The 17,990-nt window shown below is 38.0% G+C and overlaps 2 protein-coding genes across 4 annotated transcripts; both read right to left on the minus strand.

The window, feature by feature from the left end:
• Positions 1 to 3,543: 3,543 nt before the first annotated feature.
• LOC119898721 (butyrophilin subfamily 2 member A2-like) lies at positions 3,544 to 8,131 on the minus strand. The gene is made up of 5 exons (XM_038712923.1): positions 7,985 to 8,131; positions 6,035 to 6,373; positions 5,681 to 5,737; positions 4,705 to 4,791; positions 3,544 to 3,889 (listed from the first exon to the last, which is right to left on the minus strand). Exons 1-5 carry the CDS (start codon positions 8,049 to 8,051, stop codon positions 3,864 to 3,866), a joined length of 576 nt encoding a protein of 191 aa, XP_038568851.1. The 5' UTR covers positions 8,052 to 8,131; the 3' UTR covers positions 3,544 to 3,863.
• A 2,918-nt stretch (positions 8,132 to 11,049) lies between these two features.
• LOC119898616 (butyrophilin subfamily 2 member A1-like) lies at positions 11,050 to 17,926 on the minus strand. Of its 3 annotated transcripts, none has more exons than XM_038712784.1 (5): positions 17,764 to 17,926; positions 15,487 to 15,684; positions 13,863 to 13,937; positions 13,564 to 13,668; positions 11,050 to 11,350 (listed from the first exon to the last, which is right to left on the minus strand). In XM_038712784.1, exons 1-5 carry the CDS (start codon positions 17,846 to 17,848, stop codon positions 11,268 to 11,270), a joined length of 546 nt encoding a protein of 181 aa, XP_038568712.1. In that variant the 5' UTR covers positions 17,849 to 17,926; the 3' UTR covers positions 11,050 to 11,267. The 3 variants fall into 3 exon arrangements, with proteins under 3 accessions (XP_038568712.1, XP_038568697.1, XP_038568703.1); XM_038712769.1 differs by having other exon boundaries at positions 15,346 to 15,684; positions 17,764 to 17,919; XM_038712775.1 differs by lacking the exon at positions 17,764 to 17,926 and adding an exon at positions 16,708 to 16,826 and having other exon boundaries at positions 15,346 to 15,684.
• Positions 17,927 to 17,990: the final 64 nt, after the last annotated feature.

The raw sequence follows: 17,990 nt of genomic DNA on the forward strand, positions 1-17,990 counted from the left end.
GACCTGAACTTTGAATTAAATTACGGAAATAAATGAACTTTTCCACGATATTCAAATTCTCTGAGAAGTTAAATGTTGACATTAAACAGGGTCTGTGAGGAACCATGCAGAAAAGTGACAACTTCTAAAATTTGTAGTGGGACAAGATAAATTATTTGGTGCGTATACACCACTGACACTTCTTACAGATGCCAAGTATTTAGATGGGATTATTTCTACTACAAAAGAACCACCACCCAAGACTTGAGGTTTTCTCACAAACCTGTCAAGTGGATTTAATCTGCTGTCCCAGAGAGATATGAAGACCAAGGAGGGACAAAATTAAGTTTTGGATTAAACCAGATTTAACATATGCTATATTTCATATTTAATTTAAAACTTCATAAAACGTGATTTATAGTGCGGACACAGGACAAAAGAAAATACAAACATTTAAAGAAATGGATTTGTTTTCCGGTGCGTCTGGTATGTTTGTGTTTTTTTTTTTGTAGTTGTTGTTGCGCCCATCACTATCACCTTCACAGCTGTAGTCACAGGCACAGTCTCATTTTGCTTTAAAAGCCAATAGCTGATGAAATAAAAGACCTCATGCAACAGTTTGGGTCACCTATAGGGAGTGAAAACAGCTGCTCTGAGGGAAGCAAATTAAACTCGCTATAAAAAGCTGCTGGGAATCCAATAATTTCTTTTAATGTTTCAAACACTTTTCTAAAACACAGTCACAAGTATACAACCAACAATATGTACACACACTGTACATTATGCATGATACATAAAACTTACATTAAGGCAAACAGTGTTTCATAAAAGGCTAACCTGTAGAGTTTCATTGTCAGTGTAATGAAGGTAAAGAGGAGTTACAGTCTAAACAAGAATGGATCAGGATAAGTTTCACGTGTTTGGCTCAAAATGTAGGTTTGATTTGAAGTTTTATTACACTTCTTGGCTCTTCCTGAGATGACAAAGAGACATGTAAATATATGTATATAGCAAAAAGGCCTTTTCCCACAGTCCCCATAGTTTCACCCATTTGTGTTCAAATTTCGAGTTTCTATTGTAAAAATATGATCCTTTGATCAATACTCAAATGGTAGTCTTGTGGCTCTTACCTTGAAGTGTTACAACATTGTGACCAAAACGTATTTCACAAAATTAAATACAGTCAGTAATTGATAGGTGCCTGACTGATAGTGTAAAAATGATCTTAATCTACTATTTAAAATGTATTTCTCGCAAACCCAACTTAGTAGTAAAGCACACGCACGTTCTCTGCTGCTTGCAACGACCACTATTCTGCTTGTTATGCGATGGTATCGGGTCGCGATGTGGCTGCATCGCGCTCCCAGGCCTCTCTCTCTCAGACTACAGCAGCAACACAGCAGCTAACAAAATGCAGTCCACTTACACCGCAAAACAACCGGCTCCCAGCAAAACAGACTCCAACACAAACTCCACTTAAAGGATAATAAACACTGGGTCAACATCGGAAAGACTGATGTTAAGCTCACCGACTAACGGCGACCAGTTGCTAACATTATTTGCTTCCTAATGTTTAATTTAGATTTATTTTTATTATGCTGTTACTCAGGTACACAGCTTCTCCACCTCTCAGTCGCTGTAACTTATGTGACCCAAATAATATACAATACTACAACATAACAGCACAGGAGCCATCCACTACAGTAAAGTTACTAACTGCAGTCTGACTGTTATAAAGTGTGACAAGAATCTCATAATATTCAGACTAGCTCACAAACTAATTCTTTGATTTTGCTGATATATCGTGTCATATTGAATCGTTGTAACGTTATAGTCCTAGTGAGCATGAGTTAGTTAAACCTCAAGCTAATAAAATATCACTTTAACGTTGCAATGGGAGTTTCCAGCATATTGTGTAAAGCAGCATCAGGTGAGTCTGTTTTCACACTGCTTAATTTTCCGTGAGGATTGTGCCAATATGCTTCCCTGTGTGAAAGGTAACGTTACAGAGCCGAAAAGGGGGTTCAATTTGATCTGGCTCTGAGCCGGTGCTGCAGTCAGCAGCAGAGAAACAGAGCTGTAATATGGGCCTAATCTTTGCAAACATTTGTGCCACATCAAAGTACATCCTGTATAGTGCTTGTTTTGCTCAAATTGTTATTATAGAGAGACATTTTACATCGAGAGTAAGGCCCCATCCTCACTACTCCGTTTCAGTTTAAAAACGAGTTCTAAAACGAATATGATCTCAGTCCACACCAGCGTTTTAGCTGCATTTTTAAAGTTGATATCCGTCTACTTAAACAACTGAAACACACATTTAGTGCCCGATCAGGTACACTGGGCATGCGAGTGCAGGTGTAAAGATGAAGCCGATGGTCTATTTTGTAGTTACAGAAGATTTGGTGAAAGAATAAAGTAATGCAGACGAAGAATCAGACCAGATCTTTTTTTTTTTTGCATGGATAACGAGCTGGGACTGTTACTGAATGTAACATGGGAGTTAAAACCAGCTTTGGCAGCAGAACTGGGAGTCATCGCAAAGTAAATGGCGACATGCAGAGTACAAGTGTAGGCAAATAAGCGTTATTTGGACGGTACAGAATATTTTAATAAAAATATTTGTGCTAGGCAAGGATTCATTTTTAAAATCGCGATTAATCGCATTGTTATGCGCAAAATTGAATAATGAATTCTAAAGTAGAGTGTTAAGCACTTTTAATTTAAATGTACTGCTATAGACACAAAAATGCAATAACGTGGTTTGCAAACACTTTTAAGAAATAAGGTGCTTTTTACCAGCAGTATTCCCTTTACACAGTAGCAATAAAATATTTCTTGTAAATCTCAACTTAATAATCAACAACAAATATTAAACCAAAGCTATTTGCCACAGCCAGGGCATTCATTTCTTTAACAAGCAGGCCTATATGGTAAAGTTACGTAGCCTCCAAGTAGTCTGCCGAAGCCTCCCTCCACTGCTGGTTTGGGTGACCCACGGTTTGACTCTGTGTATTCAGAGCCTGTGAGCAACGGACTTTCAAAATAATAAACAAATGCATTAATGTGCGATAAAATAATTGTCTGCGTTTTTTAATGAATGTGTTAACGCGATGCCCAGCCCTAAAAAATACCAAATCAAAAACTTATTCGTCAAAACCACAAGACTCAATTGATAAAAAAATAGTTATTGTACCTCTCTGGTCTACCGTGGCCTCGTTTGGTTAGTTTGTGTTATTGTGTGACTTTGGTGTTTAGTTTGTTTTAACTTCAACGCACAATGGCAATTTTACAGAATGTCTACAGTCAGGCTCCCTTTAATGATTTTGTATGGATCCCACCCCGCCAAAATAAAAAAAACTCTTTAGTTAGAAATCAGGCGTGCTCCATTTTTTCATCCAAATTCACAGCTATGAATTTTATACAGAAAGCCTGGTTTGACTTTTAGGCCTAAATGTTACATATGTTGAGTTAAATGTTTAAAAAAATTCTGAATGAAAGTCTGCTGTCAAGCCAAAAGTATCTGTATGACAAAGTGATGCAAATACAAAACAAGTTAAACGATTGGTTCTTTGCCTCCCTCATGTGCCTGAATTTATGGATAAGACTGTTAGACACGATTAATATTAACAGATACAAGGTCCCTGATTCCATAATGCCAAGATGTTTGGTGGACTGCAAAACATTATTTAAAATAAATTATTTAAAAAAATAAATTCTTAAAAAAGTACATTCTTTAAACAAAAAAAATCTAACAAAAAATACTTGTGATTTAAAAAACGGTTCAGTCATCTGTGCTAATTTTAGACAGCCAATCACAGACAAACAAAGACAGTTGTCTCCTCTTTTGTTGATGATGTTCTCAGGTGTTCCAGCTCACAGCTTCATCTGAGCCTCTTCTTTAATTTATCTATAAGAACATGATAACAAGTTTATAACACTATTAAAGTTGGTGTGTACTTCTTTGTATGCATTCAGACCAAACGCAAAGTGATTGTGGGAAGATGCCATATATATAAATTATTTTTTAAAACAGACAAAATTAAACATTGCTTGGAGATCCTAACTCCATTCACAAAAACATTTAAAAAGTTGTTGTCCTGGGCCGTATTACAGAAAGTTTGGAAGTACAGAAGCAAATCCTAAATACTTTCAAGAATCTTATTTTTTACTTCATCCTATCGTCCCTCAGGTTAGGTCATGTATCAACTTTTTTGTCTTTTACTTCTACACTAAGTGATGAGAAAGGAAGCTCTTGCGTCTAAACAGCAGAAGAAAACCGGCTGTCTTGCTGGCAGACCTGAGAAAATATATGTTAATTTATATGAATGTGCGTTCATCATCAATCAAGTTGTAGTTATTTTGGCATCATTTTGATCCCTTTATTGCAATTAAATAACAGCAAAATGTTTAGTTAGGTTTCATACAGCTGTTGTAATCGCAGGTTGTGTTAATTCGTATTATCACATTTTATGTGAACACTCGACAGTAGTCCAGCGATAAAACACACGCAAGGATTAAATTTGCGTTTGTTCTGAATGCACAGTTGATGGTTTGAGTAGAAACATACACATTAAAATATTTTAGAAACAGTCAAATCTCGAATCTTTGATTTCAGCTCTTATAATTTCACAAACAACAACAAACCTGCTCACAACAGTGATCACACAGCAGGATTTAAATGTTAATGAAAATCTGTGGAGAGGAGTTTGTTTAGTAACTTACATTTCACCAGAAGCACAATCAGAACTCCAAGAAGAACAACAAGAGAGGAAATGATGCCAGCATGAATAATGTGCCTTTTTCCACCATCTGGAAAAAGATGATATCAGAGAAGGTAATGAGTCGAGAACCATCACAGGTTCAATATGAGATAGTATTTAACTATTTATTTCACTAATTCATGTTGATTGTACTGCTCATGAACTATTTTCCATGAGCAAAGTTGCTGTTCAATCCTACTACTAGATACTACACACTGTTAGTGTGTGTTGTTGAGTGGCTGATGAGTTGAGACATTTGAAAGAAGATCAGAGGAGATTAAAAACCAGCACAGGCTCAGTTTATTCTTTATTTCACCAATTCATGTTTAGTGTTCTGCTCATGTAGTATTTTCTCATTCACCCCCTAGTAGTGTCCAACCACACAGATGGTTTTATTTGTCCTGGTTTTGAGATATTTGTCTGTAAGACTTCTGCCTCCCCCTGAATACAGCAGAGAACAAGTATTTTAAGTAGTAGATAACCCGAAGACATCAGTGATGTCAAAAAGCCAAGTTGCTGTACTACTACGACTACTACAGGAAAGTACCAGAAGTACAACATAAGAGTGATTTCCCATCACTGGGTGCATTTTCTAGTTCAGTTTGTTTGATTCAGTCGACTCGAGGATTGTTTGTGGTCTGAAAACATCTAAGCAACTACAATATTATTTTTATTGCCGTTTCTGCTTTATTTGATAAAAAAGGGGCTGCTGCGCTAACCTTTTGAGACGATCAACACTGTTTTTGTGCCTTAAACTTGATGAAGACAAATGTTACAGGGGGAAAAGGGTCATTATCCTAAGAAGAAACCCTCCTGATTATCTCAAGGGATCAGAATTAGCCGTTATTATGGCTATGAATTTTATGAGAAGAAGTCTGTCTCAAAGACGAAGATATAACAACTGAAAAACAACTTCATTTCAGTTCAAAGCAATTTACCAGGTTTGTCCAGCTCATCTGGTGGAGGTCTAGTTGTGTTCTTTTTGCTCTGGTGGACTTTGGTCAGTGTTAAAGAAGAAAAAAAGGAGACAAAAATGTTTGTCAGCACTCAGAAACAGATTAAAATATCTTCTAGCAGTCAGACAGAGGGACCTGCTGTGTGCTTTAAGTAGCTCATGAAGGATAAGATGCTAAAATTAACAGGTTACAGCTGTTTTTTAATTTGACACATTTATTCAGCACTGAATATCTTCTGCTTCTGTATATTTATACTGAGCATCTCTTTGCACAAGAAAATCTCAATTCTGACAAACCTTTTTAGTATCTGAAACTGTATGAACTCAGCATGCTCACCAACAGTGACATTAACAACACAGCTGGTCAACAGTCTTGAGATAAAACACTTGTACGGTCCGCTGTCAGCCAGCTGTACTGAGGAGATCTGCAGAGTCAGGATGCCTCTGCTCAGGTCTTCAAGGTGGAGAGTCGACCTGCCTTTGTATTGATCCATCCAGTCATTTGGATTTTCCTGCTTGCCTCGATAAGAGTACACCCCTTTGTTGAGGTCATCTCTTGTCCAATCAAGAGCGTAATCCACCACGTTGTGCGGGGGATTCAAATAACATTGTAGAGTGACTGTATCACCTTCCACTGCCTCAATTGTGGGATTCGGGCAAATGGCTCGAGGCTTTCCTGTGAAACAAACAAACATCACATTTACACAAATTCATCACAAGTCATCTTTTCAAACATTTAGACACACAGTTGATGTTTTTTTAGTCCAAGAGTGCAACAATTCCTAAACTGCAAAAGTGCTGCTCCATCTCGTTCACTCAGCCCTTTCATCACATCTCAGGAGACGACAGACCTGAGCGCTGAATAATTTGATCAGCTGGCAGGGTTTGATATACCTGGCAGAGATGTTGTGCCACATGATGATATTTCTCGTCAGGTTAGGAAAAAAACAAAACGGATACCGCTGACTCTCAAGTCAACTCCGGCCAGCTGATGCCACACCAGCAAACGCTGTGATGGTAATAAAGTGACCCCCCCCTCCTCGCGCTGTGAGTTTTGCACTATAAACATTTTTATAAACTGAGGCACAAACTGTGTGGGACTGTGAGCTTTATCAGAGGATCTGTGGTGAGATTTCTGCCTGATCCTCGTCAAAAAAAACTTGTAGTTGCACTTCATAACAATAATGCAGCAATCTGTTACAACAGTGTTAATCCACATAAATCTGAACCACCTCAGAGCAAGTTCTCTGTAAGTACAAAGTAGGCCTTCTTAACAACATACACAGTAACATAAAGGATTTAAATCTACGGTCATGTTCCTGTAACTGTATGTAAAAGTAAAAACATAAATTCTTGAATACTCTTTTACAGTTTCCAATGTATAGAATGTACCTAGAAGTCATTACCCCATCTTCTAATAAACATCTGGCTGTGCTGCACAGTATTGATCACACCGTAGCCCGTATTTCTCACATTAGCTACCAGGTCAGATGCACAGAGGTAAGTTAGTACAGGTGTCCTGCCAAAAACTGTTGCCGTCTGCTGGAGCTGTATTGCCCAGTCTCTTCAATCACTTTCTGGCAAGTGAAATAGCCTACTGCATTTTTTGGGCTGAGGTAAAAAGTACTAGGTGAGCTACAATCTGTCAAATATAACTCTTCTGAATAAAATCAACTAATTTCAGGGCAGAAATAATCTTTCAGTCAATAACAAAAGGCTTCAACTGCATTTTAAGAGTTGTATTGACCATTTAAAAAGGTATTATAAGAGTGGATTGGGTCATAAGGATAATTGCAAAATTGTCTTCATTTTATATCTAAGTTGGCAGTATGTCACGTTAATTAGGCTACAGCCCGTTTTCCAAATATAAACAAAGATATCACACATAGGCCTACCAAACATCACTTTTCAGCACCACACCGCCATTTAACGCGCTTGCGTCATTCCGCAAACAACAATAAAAACAGATTAAAAAGATCACGTTTTGTCCAGAAATCTCTTACTGACCATATGTCAATGAAAGAAATACCGTCAGTCTCGGGTTAAGTCATTAAATGACCTACAAGTGTCCAAGAACAGTTTTAGTCAGCTAGCGAGTTTATAGCAATGCTAACCTGCTAAAGAGTTTAACAATCCCATAAACTAGTCCGCGTGAGCAAACAAACCAGTGTTACAAACCTAAAAAAGCTCCAGTGTTTACAACCTTAAGCTATAATGTTAAGTTATCTTTAAGCGTGTGGGATAAACTGAGTTAGCAGTCAGCTAAGTTAACAAGTCACCTACTCACCGGTTTCAGCCAACAGTCCGACAAAGTAACACAGAGAGCTGAACGTGACAAGTGCAGCCTTCATCATCACCGAGCTGAGTCAAACAAGCTGGGTGGTGTGATCGCAGTCAGTCCTGATGTTTTAAAATTATGCTTTAAGGTGATCGTTGTGAAAGTACGACGGCATGAAGAGCAAAACTTAAAAACACCCGCTCCAGCAGCAGGAAGAGGAGGAGTCATTCATTACATAACTCGCTACTGTAACACAAGAGACTTCCCTCCTGACGAGTTTCACTTCTGCTGGCAAAGTCTTAGATGTGTAAAAGCTTTTTTTTAATTCACAGGACTCTCTCTCGCTCTCTCGACCCAAATACCTTACTTGCAGCTTACTGGGCTGAGTTATTTGCCGATTTACTGCTCCCAAAATAAGGTCCATTAACTTAACAACTGACAAACACTTGCTGTAAAACGCACTCTGTACATTTGAGATATCTGTCTGACATGACCCCACCACTTTTTGAAAGCATAATTTGTTAAAAAGAAACAATCTGAAATACAGCTTGCAGTTAAATAAAAAATGAAAATGCCTTTTGAAAGTTCCCTGTGAACAGAGCAGGGGAGACTGAATCCTGCCTACGTTTCCCTCAGCAGGGATGATATTACAGGAGAAAAGTTGATCTGCAGGAGAAGCAGATCTGAAAGCAGCACAGAATGCCTCAGAGCTGCACTCACTTATATTCTGTTATATTATATATTTTAGACAAATGCTATGTGCTACCTGAATTTGGGGTTTCCTTTTACATAAAACATTTTCACCATAAATTGGTGCAGAAACTTTCACCAGAATGCAGGAAATCAAATGATCAAAATTCGCCCCAGCTCATATTTATTGTGATGTCTTGCAAATGAGTTTCTTCACACCCCTATTCTGAGCCCCTATATCCCCACCACTTTTCAACACAAAGTGACTCTGTAAATGCAATTTTTAGACAAACGTTGTTGCACGTGTTTCAATCCACGTGAAACAAAAGTAAAACTTTGTCTTAAAAATAAAGATAAAGGTATAAATGTATTTTTACCTGAAAGACACGCAACATGTTGGCAGCTTACAGCGCAGACTACTGTTCCACTGTGTTACAGCACCGCATGGCACGTCGTTAGTCCCGCCCCTTTTGCTGTCGTCAGACAATATTCGCGCCATTAACGAACTCTTATTCATCTCATTGGCTGAGCGCAGCGGGAGAGCCGTGATGCGTGAGCTCCATGGCGGGATAGATTTTTAAAGTCACAGTGTCCCCACGTGATACTGACACTGGTGATCCTGAGAGCCTCTTTACCCCAAAATATGCAAACACTGATTTATTCTATTGAATTCAAATTTATTGGCATTAAAGTTTCAAGACCAAAGTATTAAAATACAATTTGTCAGTATTAGCAAACAATATTTGGACCGTACACAGTAATATATGAACATAATACAACATTAAGAAGAAGAAAGAGAGAGAGAGATTTTTCACTCTGTCTTTCAGCACACTGGATTTGAAATGAAAGAATAATCAGGAGTTTAATGTGCAGACTTTCTTTCTTAGATCTTAATTAAAGAAAATTAAATTATTTGGAGCCTAACAGTGACTTAGCAGACTTTCTCCCTTGGAAATTTATTATTTAACCATCAAATTCAAAGAATCTGCAAACAACAAGTAAATATGACCATTTTATTTAGTTTGATGATGATCTATAATGTTTTGTTCTTCTGAATGTGGCAGTCTGTCAAATGGCTATAATTTGTACACGGTTTACTTGATACATCTGGAGTACAGAACTAAAACTTGTCTCACGCTTGTGATCTCAACCTTAATGAAAATGTTTCAAATTGTGTATTTAATCTAATATACTCAATGTATTAACCTTTACACTGTTTCATATTTCTTTACCACTCCCAGGTCTCTGCCTGGTCTCTTCTGGGGCCTCCGACAGGGTCTGCTTCTGACTGCTGTCACCAAAAAAACTCAAGGAACTGTAACTTCTGACGTGGAGTTTGGATGCTTATATCGTTGTAGTGATAAGAATTTGACTCGTGTGTCTGTTTTGAGCAGTAATCATCCAGTAAAGTTCAGTGAGCACTCAGGTATAAAGACTAATAATGGAAACATATTCCTCTTTCTAGGCCTGCAAAAGACTTTGAAGAATTGCCTATTCATGGAAAAGCTTACCTGCCCTCCCTGGATATATAATACAGGTTTGTTGAATGCAAGTGGTCGCCTTGCACTATTTTGCACTTTTAGCCAAACTTCTTTCTTGGTTTAGACTGAGCAGCTTCTGGCATTTGTTGAAATTCTCCTGTTGTGCGTGTTTACGTGACTGTGTCTTTTCATAATATAACATTAGGATGTGGGTAACTATGACTTAGACACAAGAAAAATATAAATGCATACACAATGTAAATGTATTCGATGTTTGAGGGCAACAAACAAACACACAAACGTATTCATTCAAATTTATTTCACGAACAAAGAATCAACAATATTTGCACAGTACACAACATATATATATATGAACATAACACAACATTAAGGCTGAGAAAGAAAGAAAGAAATAAAGACAGATAAAACATCTTAGGCACGTGTTAGTGTGTGTTGCACTGCTTCATTGCACGATTGTCTTGCTGTCTATAAATAATGTTTTTCTTTATTTGTGCATCTGTACATGTTAGTTTGTGTCTGTTTTTTGTTGAGCTTGCTGTCCTGTTTATTTAAGCTTATTCTGTGTAGGTACATTGAGAGCAATTTAAGACCCGAGTCAAATTCCTGGTATGTGTCCACACACCTGGCCAATAAAAGTGATTCTGATGTTTAGGAAAGGATGAAGGCGGTACAGCAGCCGTACTGAAATGAATCCCCCGTTAACAGTAATGTTATGGAACATATGTAGGAACAGTCTTTCACTCAGTAACCATCTCTCCTGATACATTTCAACAGATGCACACTGTTAATGCCGTCGCTCCGTCACTCCCCAGAACAAAATGCTACTGTAAGTGTAGTCGTCGTAGTAATCGATACACATCATGTGTTAATATATATATACAGGGAATTGCTGCAAATATGGTCGCTGCTGTGAATGTATTTCCACGATTTTGGCGCAGTCCCTCTTCCCTCTAAACTTAATCATCATCAGTCCCCAGAAGTAAGGCTATTAGACATATAGAGAGAGAATATAAGCGTAGTCAGAGACGTTTGGTTTGAGATATTACGTTCCATAAACAACATTTAACTTGATGTTTGTTGAGCAAAACAAGTTATTGGTCTCAGTCTTCATCCCTCTCTATTGCTCCGGTCCTCAAGTTTTCCATTTTGAAGTTCGCTCTTCGGAGCGTCTTCTTGCAAATTTCTGAGAGAAAAATTTAAAAATCAAAGAAAGTTGCTAAGCAGGAAGGCAGAGCAGAGTAATTTAATGATGTTGCTCATATCACCACAACATTAATGATATTTTCTGATATAAACATTAATCACATTACGGAAAATTGATGTTAAAAGCATCGACCTCTACTCCACCTGTTGTGCATCACATGATACTAAACTCTTAAAATATCACACTAACTCAACTGAAGCCCTGAAGGTTGATTTGAACTCTTCCCCTCAAACCTTAAGTGTTTATCCTCCATCAGCTAAAAGAAATCTGATCAACAGTGATCACAGCTCACGGCTTCAAATGTTTCTATGTTGTGGTGGAAGAACTCACGTGATTTACTTGAGTAAAAGTACCATTACAACGATGTAAAAATACTTCAATACAAGTAAAAGAGCTGCGTTCAAAATCCTACTTAAGTAACAGTATTATCAGCAGAATGTACATAAGTATCAAAAGTAGCTCTGCAGTAAAATATCTCATTTATTATTGTGACTGAAATGATCAGATTATCAACACTGACGCAACAATGTTAGAGTTTTAAATAACATAGTGGCCCTAATATAAGATGATATTTTGTTCTGGAAAAGTTGTGGTTGTTTTATATTAGAGGACTAAACAGTTTCTCCGGCTCCTGAGTTTTGCATTAAGATTCTATCAAAACAGAAATCCTTGTCATTGGACCAACATATAAACAAATGCTGCCATCTACTGGTCGAGCCTGAAGTGTTTGACAGCAGTTTGAGCAACACATTACTAAGCTTGTCCATTTATGCTTTAATCACATCAGAAATCTATTTTAACTCTAGAGATGCTGATAAAGAACCTGCTTTTATCTTTTCTCGCCTTCAGAACTCAGCTGCTCGGCTTTTAAAACAGAACCAGGAGGTTCGATCACATCACACTTCTTTACGTTGGCTCCCTGTTTGATTTAGGATTGATTTTAAGATCTTATTTGAAGCTTGAGATCTTCAGTCAGGGGTCTCCTGTCTCTCCCTGAGTCCAGGCTGAAAACTAAAGGGGACAGAGCTTCTGCTGTCGGGGCCCCGAGGCTCTGAAGGGACCTGCCTGAGGAAGTCAGGCTGTCAGAGTCTCTTCTTACAACTCACTTTTATTGGACAGCATATCCTGATTTTATCTGAGTCGCCTGCTTCTTTTAAAGTTTTTATCTTGCACCTCGTGTATTTCATCATTCACTGAGGTGTTTTATTTCATGTCTCTGTAAAACACTTTGTACTTTGATTTGACAAGTGCTCCATAAATAATGTTTATTATTATTATAGTTGTTTGTAGCGTTAATGTTGCTAAACTAGTAAGAAGTCAGTTTATAGCGAGTCTTGTAGAGCTAGTCTGGGCTCCGTTAATCCAGTTTAACCTCAGTTTAATCTGGTATTCTGACGTCTTTACTGGCGAAATAAACCATCGAGAAAATCTGTCACACAGCCAAGAACGACTGCTGTCCCAAACAAAGACGAGCTCAAAAAGAGTCTGACAGGAGAGTGCGAGTAGACCACTGATAGACAAGCTACACAAATGTGGGATTTACTTTCTGCGTTAATGGAATTATTTCATGTTCCACTTTTAGACAAAAGGGTTCGAGGATGAAGACTCTCTTCTCTCCTTGCATTAAGATAAACTTTCCCAACAGGACGAGTGTGAAAGTGTGTTTTAGCTTCAAAAAGTAAAATGGCTGATGGAAAAGGGGGGTCATCATATATTCAGGAAAATACTTTAGTTTAGTCCAGTGGTTCCCAACCAGTCTTTTTTTGGATTGTTATTTTGGATTATTAAACCTTTTAAGTCTTCAAACAGTTATTTAAATGAAACCATGTTAAAGGTTTAGAGGGGAAAAGTCTCTTTGGGGGAAAAGCTAACAACTCATAGACCTCAACCTGACGAGGAGCCACATCAGTGCTTTAGCAGCCTTTATGTAAACAGGTCACAAGATACAAATGTTGTGATCCACTGGTTTAATAGTTAACAATGCATTTTGTTTTACAAGCTTTTCAAAGCTCTTAATCTGTAAAGTAACTAGCAGCTAAAGATGCTAAATAATTGTAGTGGAGTAAAAGTTATAAAAAGCATAAAATGGAAATACTCAAGTAAAGTACAAATACCTCAAAGTGTCCTTAAGTACAGCGCCTGAGTAAATGTAGTGATATTAAAATAGTGTAGAGCAGAAGTTTGTAACTTACTGATCTTTCCACGTTTCACCAGGATAAACAAAACGCTGCCGCCAGCAGCAGCAACAACAAGGATGGGAATGAGAGTTTTCCAGACTGCCTCCATCTCTGCAGCATCTGAGGGAAAATCAGACGGAGCTGAGGTGAGGAGGTGACGCAGTTTATAATCTGGTTGTTCATTCGTCTACAGTGAATTAGTCATGATTTAAAGAAAAACAAACGACACGCTGTCACACAACTCCTGCAGACAGATTATCTTGTAGAGAGAATGTAGAATAAAGTGTAACAGAGGAATCATTAAAGACATTTACTGTGATCGTCTGGAGGTCCAGTTGTGCTGGATTCATTTCTCTTTGTCTCGTTCTGTTGGTCTTTTCCCTTCGTTTCTGACGACAGATACAAAACCGTTGAGCTTCTTTTTCAGATGATGGATACAAACAAACTTTTTATTATCTGCAGTTTCATTATATATCTGATAATTCTGGCAAGATTGCAAGTTTCATCTGCTTCATCATTTCTCCTGTTTTACAGGTTTATTATCTGTCCACATGCCCTGTGCCTGGGGCCTGTAACATATACATTATTCATTAGTTATTATATTCCTAAATTGACCTGCAGAGAATTAAACCACTAACTTTTAACACCACCAACTACGACCACCATGCTTCTATCACAGAGCAAGTCCAACTTAAAGGGTAATTCTGGTGTTTGTAAACCTTGAGCCCACTTTTACACAAATTGGGTGTCGAAATTACAAGTAGGTACAAAAAGTTTTGGAACCTGTGCAGTAGATGGTTTCAGCCGACAGCAGTGGCTGCAACATATTCATTCAGGACAATCGTGCACGTAAAAAAATTCCGCTTCTTTTTGCCACCGACAGGCTCAGACTGTTACATCAACACTTTCCTTTCAGTGCTATGAGGTCGCCCCACCGAGTTTACACTGGACGTACAAAGAAAACATTTAACAAAAGGATTCATTTTAACAGGATCTGAACTGTTGTTGGGTTTAATACACTGGGTGCTATGTCTGATCATAAAAAGGATCCCTGTGAGTGACTTCCTTTTTTTTAACAAGAAACTGATGTCTCATTTAAGGACACTCACTCAAATCTCGTGAGTGGCGAGTTTTTGCAGGAAAATGAGTAAAGAGCGAGACTTCTGTTTCCTGTTAAAAACAAACTGTGTCAGCAGGAGTTCCTCGTAGGGATCCTTTCCATAATGTTGTCAGACACCTGGTGTAACAGTCTCAGCCTGTCTGTGGCTAACAGAAGCTCTTTTTGTGGACGGAATTTTGACGGGCTCAATTCGCCTGAACCGCACGTCTGCCGTCTGAAGTCATCTACTGTACAAATTCCAAACTTTTTGTACCTTCGGGTCATTTTCACACCAAAATATGTGAAAATAGGACCCAAGGTTTAAAACTACTGAAATGACCCTTTAGTTCTGGCTCTCTCTGGGTTACCTGGCTTCAACTGTGCTGTTGTTTATGGTGTCATTAAAATGTACATGGACACCTAATAATCACGTTAAAACACAAAACTATAAACTGAAGCTAAAAGCTCAAGAAAAGTTCAGCCAACGTCTCAATGAAAGATCTCGACGCTGCATCTCCTGCTGCTCTGTATATATTTATACTGATCATCTCTTTGCACAAGAAAATCTTTCAGGATGAATTAAATATCAGATCAGACTCAGTGGAGTATTAAATGACTCAAATCAGGGCCTTGATTATGATGTCTAATTCTGACAAACCTTTTTAGTATCTGAAACTGTATGAACTCAGCATGCTCACCAACAGTGACATTAACAACACAGCTGGTCAACAGTCTTGAGATAAAACACTTGTACGGTCCGCTGTCAGCCAGCTGTACTGAGGAGATCTGCAGAGTCAGGATGCCTCTGCTCAGGTCTTCAAGGTGGAGAGTCGACCTGCCTTTGTATTGATCCATCCAGTCATTTGGATTTTCCTGCTTGCCTCGATAAGAGTACACCCCTTTGTTGAGGTCATCTCTTGTCCAATCAAGAGCGTAATCCACCACGTTGTGCGGGGGATTCAGATGACATTGTAGAGTGACTGTATCACCTTCCACTGCCTGGATAGTTGGATTTGGGCAAATGGCTTGAGGCTTTCCTGTGAAACAAACAAACATTTTTAGAGCTTGATCACCTCTGATCAGTAGTGCAACAAGTGCTAAAACAAAATGAACCATCTGAACCAGGAGTGAAGTACTTAATACGATATAAGAAGACCCGATGATCCAGGAAATATTGTTATTTGGCTGCAACTAACGATTACTTTATGTCCTCAAATGGCTTTTTTGACAGGTGCCCAAAAAAAATGTTCACTTTACTTAAACAGAAAACAGAGAAAACCAGAAAGTTCAAATGTTGAGGCTGCAAATGTAATAATTTAAATTAACTACTTGACTAGAGAGAATTCTTTTTCACTCCTTGACTTGTGATGAACTGATGTGAATGTTTGATGCACTTAAAAGTTAAAAGCAGACTAAACTGAGACCATATCTGCCGCCAGAGCAGAGTGTAGATGAGGAGAAAACAAGTCCATGGTGCGGCCTATATGACCAAAGCAATGCATTTATACTTTAGAGGGAGCGGATTGATTTTGTGAGGGGATGTAGTTTTCTGTCCAGTAATCTTTACAAAGCTGTCTCAGGTTCTCCTGAGCTTATCCTCAACCTTTAGTATAAAAGAAGTGACACACAACAGGGTGGACACAATAACATGAACAGCTGTAATTACATACAACATGTGTTATTTCTGTTTTAACACTGGGGTTATTATGGATTTATTACAATGTATATGGACACTTAATAATGATGTTAGTACAGGACAGTAAGGCAAAATAACAGAAAACATTAGAAACTAAATCTCAACTACGTTGAACAAAAAATATTGATTAATTTCCATTTTTTAGAAGCAATGTTTGGGTCAAAATAACAACAAACAACAGCTAACAACAAGTTCAAAGTTTTACAAAGTAATTTAAAGTGTAAACAGAGCTAAACAAAGCCAGATTAGTCTCATGTCATCATATAATAAGTACTAATGTAGATGAAGCAGTGTCCAAACAGTAATGGCGTATTAACGTTGACCAGTTTTCCTTTTTTTGACCGGAGTCGATGTTTAAACTTACCGGAAGCAAACGTTGAAACTATCAGCGCCAGTAAACAATAAGTTTCCAGAGTCACGTCCATTATTAAACTAACGTGGAGAGTAAAAGCAGATAAAGTTCCTGCGGTCCTTAAACACGGACTGAAAGACCAATACTTACATTTCGGGAATGTGTCGATGTTATTTCACATCTGTAAGCCAATCAGAACAGAGGAACAGAGGGCGCTAAAAATATATTTAAAATTAGAAGAAGCTTAAAATTTCCCGCGACAGACTCTTTTCGTCAGGAACGTGCACATTTATTATCATGATGACGCATTTGTAAGCCAATCAGAATGGAGGAAAAGTCCGGGGGCTGGACCGGCTGTTAAAGGTCTGTTTGTCGCTGAAACTGGATCATAAAAGAAATTCATGCTCAATTTAATTACTATTCTTCACACAAATATTATCATATTATACTAATTATTTTATTATGGACGGCATTATATTATTCGATAGTGAATTCACTAAGCCAAAATGTACCGATATTGTAAATGCAACTCTCATTATTGCACTAATTTAACATGTTTTGTTCTACTTTTTCTACTACAAAGCCAGAGATACTAATATATTTTACTACATATAAAGTCAGCGTTAAGGTATGTGCTATGTGGATACTCTAGTTTATTACATCTAGATTGTAAGTTATCAATATCAACTCACTTGTGATGGCTTACAGTCAACATTAAATATTCAGAAGTCGTCTGTCAGTATTTTGTTGTTCCTCCAATTGAGCAGCTGCTTGCTGTAAAGTAGACTATCAATACAAGTTTTTTTTTCATCATTGAAACTGAAATGCAACGAAATGATAAAGTGAGCTGGGTTGTAAAAATATTGCTAGTATTCAAGTATTTTATCAGTACTGCACATAACAGCCCATCACATAATAATGAACATATAGTTCCACATGCACATATTAATATTTCCTATATAAAATAATCAGATGAAGCCTCCTTTGGAACAACCTGATATAAAACTGCTCCACATTTAATCTAATAAAATAATAAACTGACACTCAGAAATGAAGTTCGATATTTACCTGGTCTGAAACTCGGGGAGCTCTGCACATGCTGAAGGTTGACAGTTTCTTGCAGAGGATGTCTCTCGCGCTCCTCCCCCTTCATCTAAACCCCGCGCTGCTCGGGGCTCCGGAGGATCTCATTGGCTGAGAGGGGCCGCGGGAGTTTCAATCATCTGCTTTTTGGCGCGCTAACATTTCCTGCGACATGTTTTGTTTACATACCACAAACGTATATAAAAAGGTTT

This window comes from Micropterus salmoides, unplaced genomic scaffold (genome assembly GCF_014851395.1).
Source record: "Micropterus salmoides isolate LMB-PRFRI ecotype aquatic unplaced genomic scaffold, ASM1485139v1 Ms_hic_scaffold_1, whole genome shotgun sequence".
Classification (NCBI taxonomy): Eukaryota; Metazoa; Chordata; class Actinopteri; order Centrarchiformes; family Centrarchidae; genus Micropterus; species Micropterus salmoides.

What these genes read in the sequence shown, in the direction of transcription:
- LOC119898721 (XM_038712923.1), bottom strand. Translation starts at nt 8,051, where the DNA reads ATGATGAAGGCTGCACTTGTCACGTTCAGCTCTCTGTGTTACTTTGTC. An exon ending in CGGACTGTTGGCTGAAACCG is followed by an intron (nt 6,374 to 7,984) that starts GTGAGTAGGTGA and finishes TTTGTTTCACAG; the next exon opens with GAAAGCCTCGAGCCATTTGC. An exon ending in TGTTGTTAATGTCACTGTTG is followed by an intron (nt 5,738 to 6,034) that starts GTGAGCATGCTG and finishes CACTGACCAAAG; the next exon opens with TCCACCAGAGCAAAAAGAAC.
- LOC119898616 (XM_038712769.1), bottom strand. Translation starts at nt 17,848, where the DNA reads ATGAAGGGGGAGGAGCGCGAGAGACATCCTCTGCAAGAAACTGTCAAC. An exon ending in CTCCCCGAGTTTCAGACCAG is followed by an intron (nt 15,685 to 17,763) that starts GTAAATATCGAA and finishes TTTGTTTCACAG; the next exon opens with GAAAGCCTCAAGCCATTTGC. An exon ending in GGTGAAACGTGGAAAGATCA is followed by an intron (nt 11,351 to 13,563) that starts GTAAGTTACAAA and finishes TTTTTCTCTCAG; the next exon opens with AAATTTGCAAGAAGACGCTC.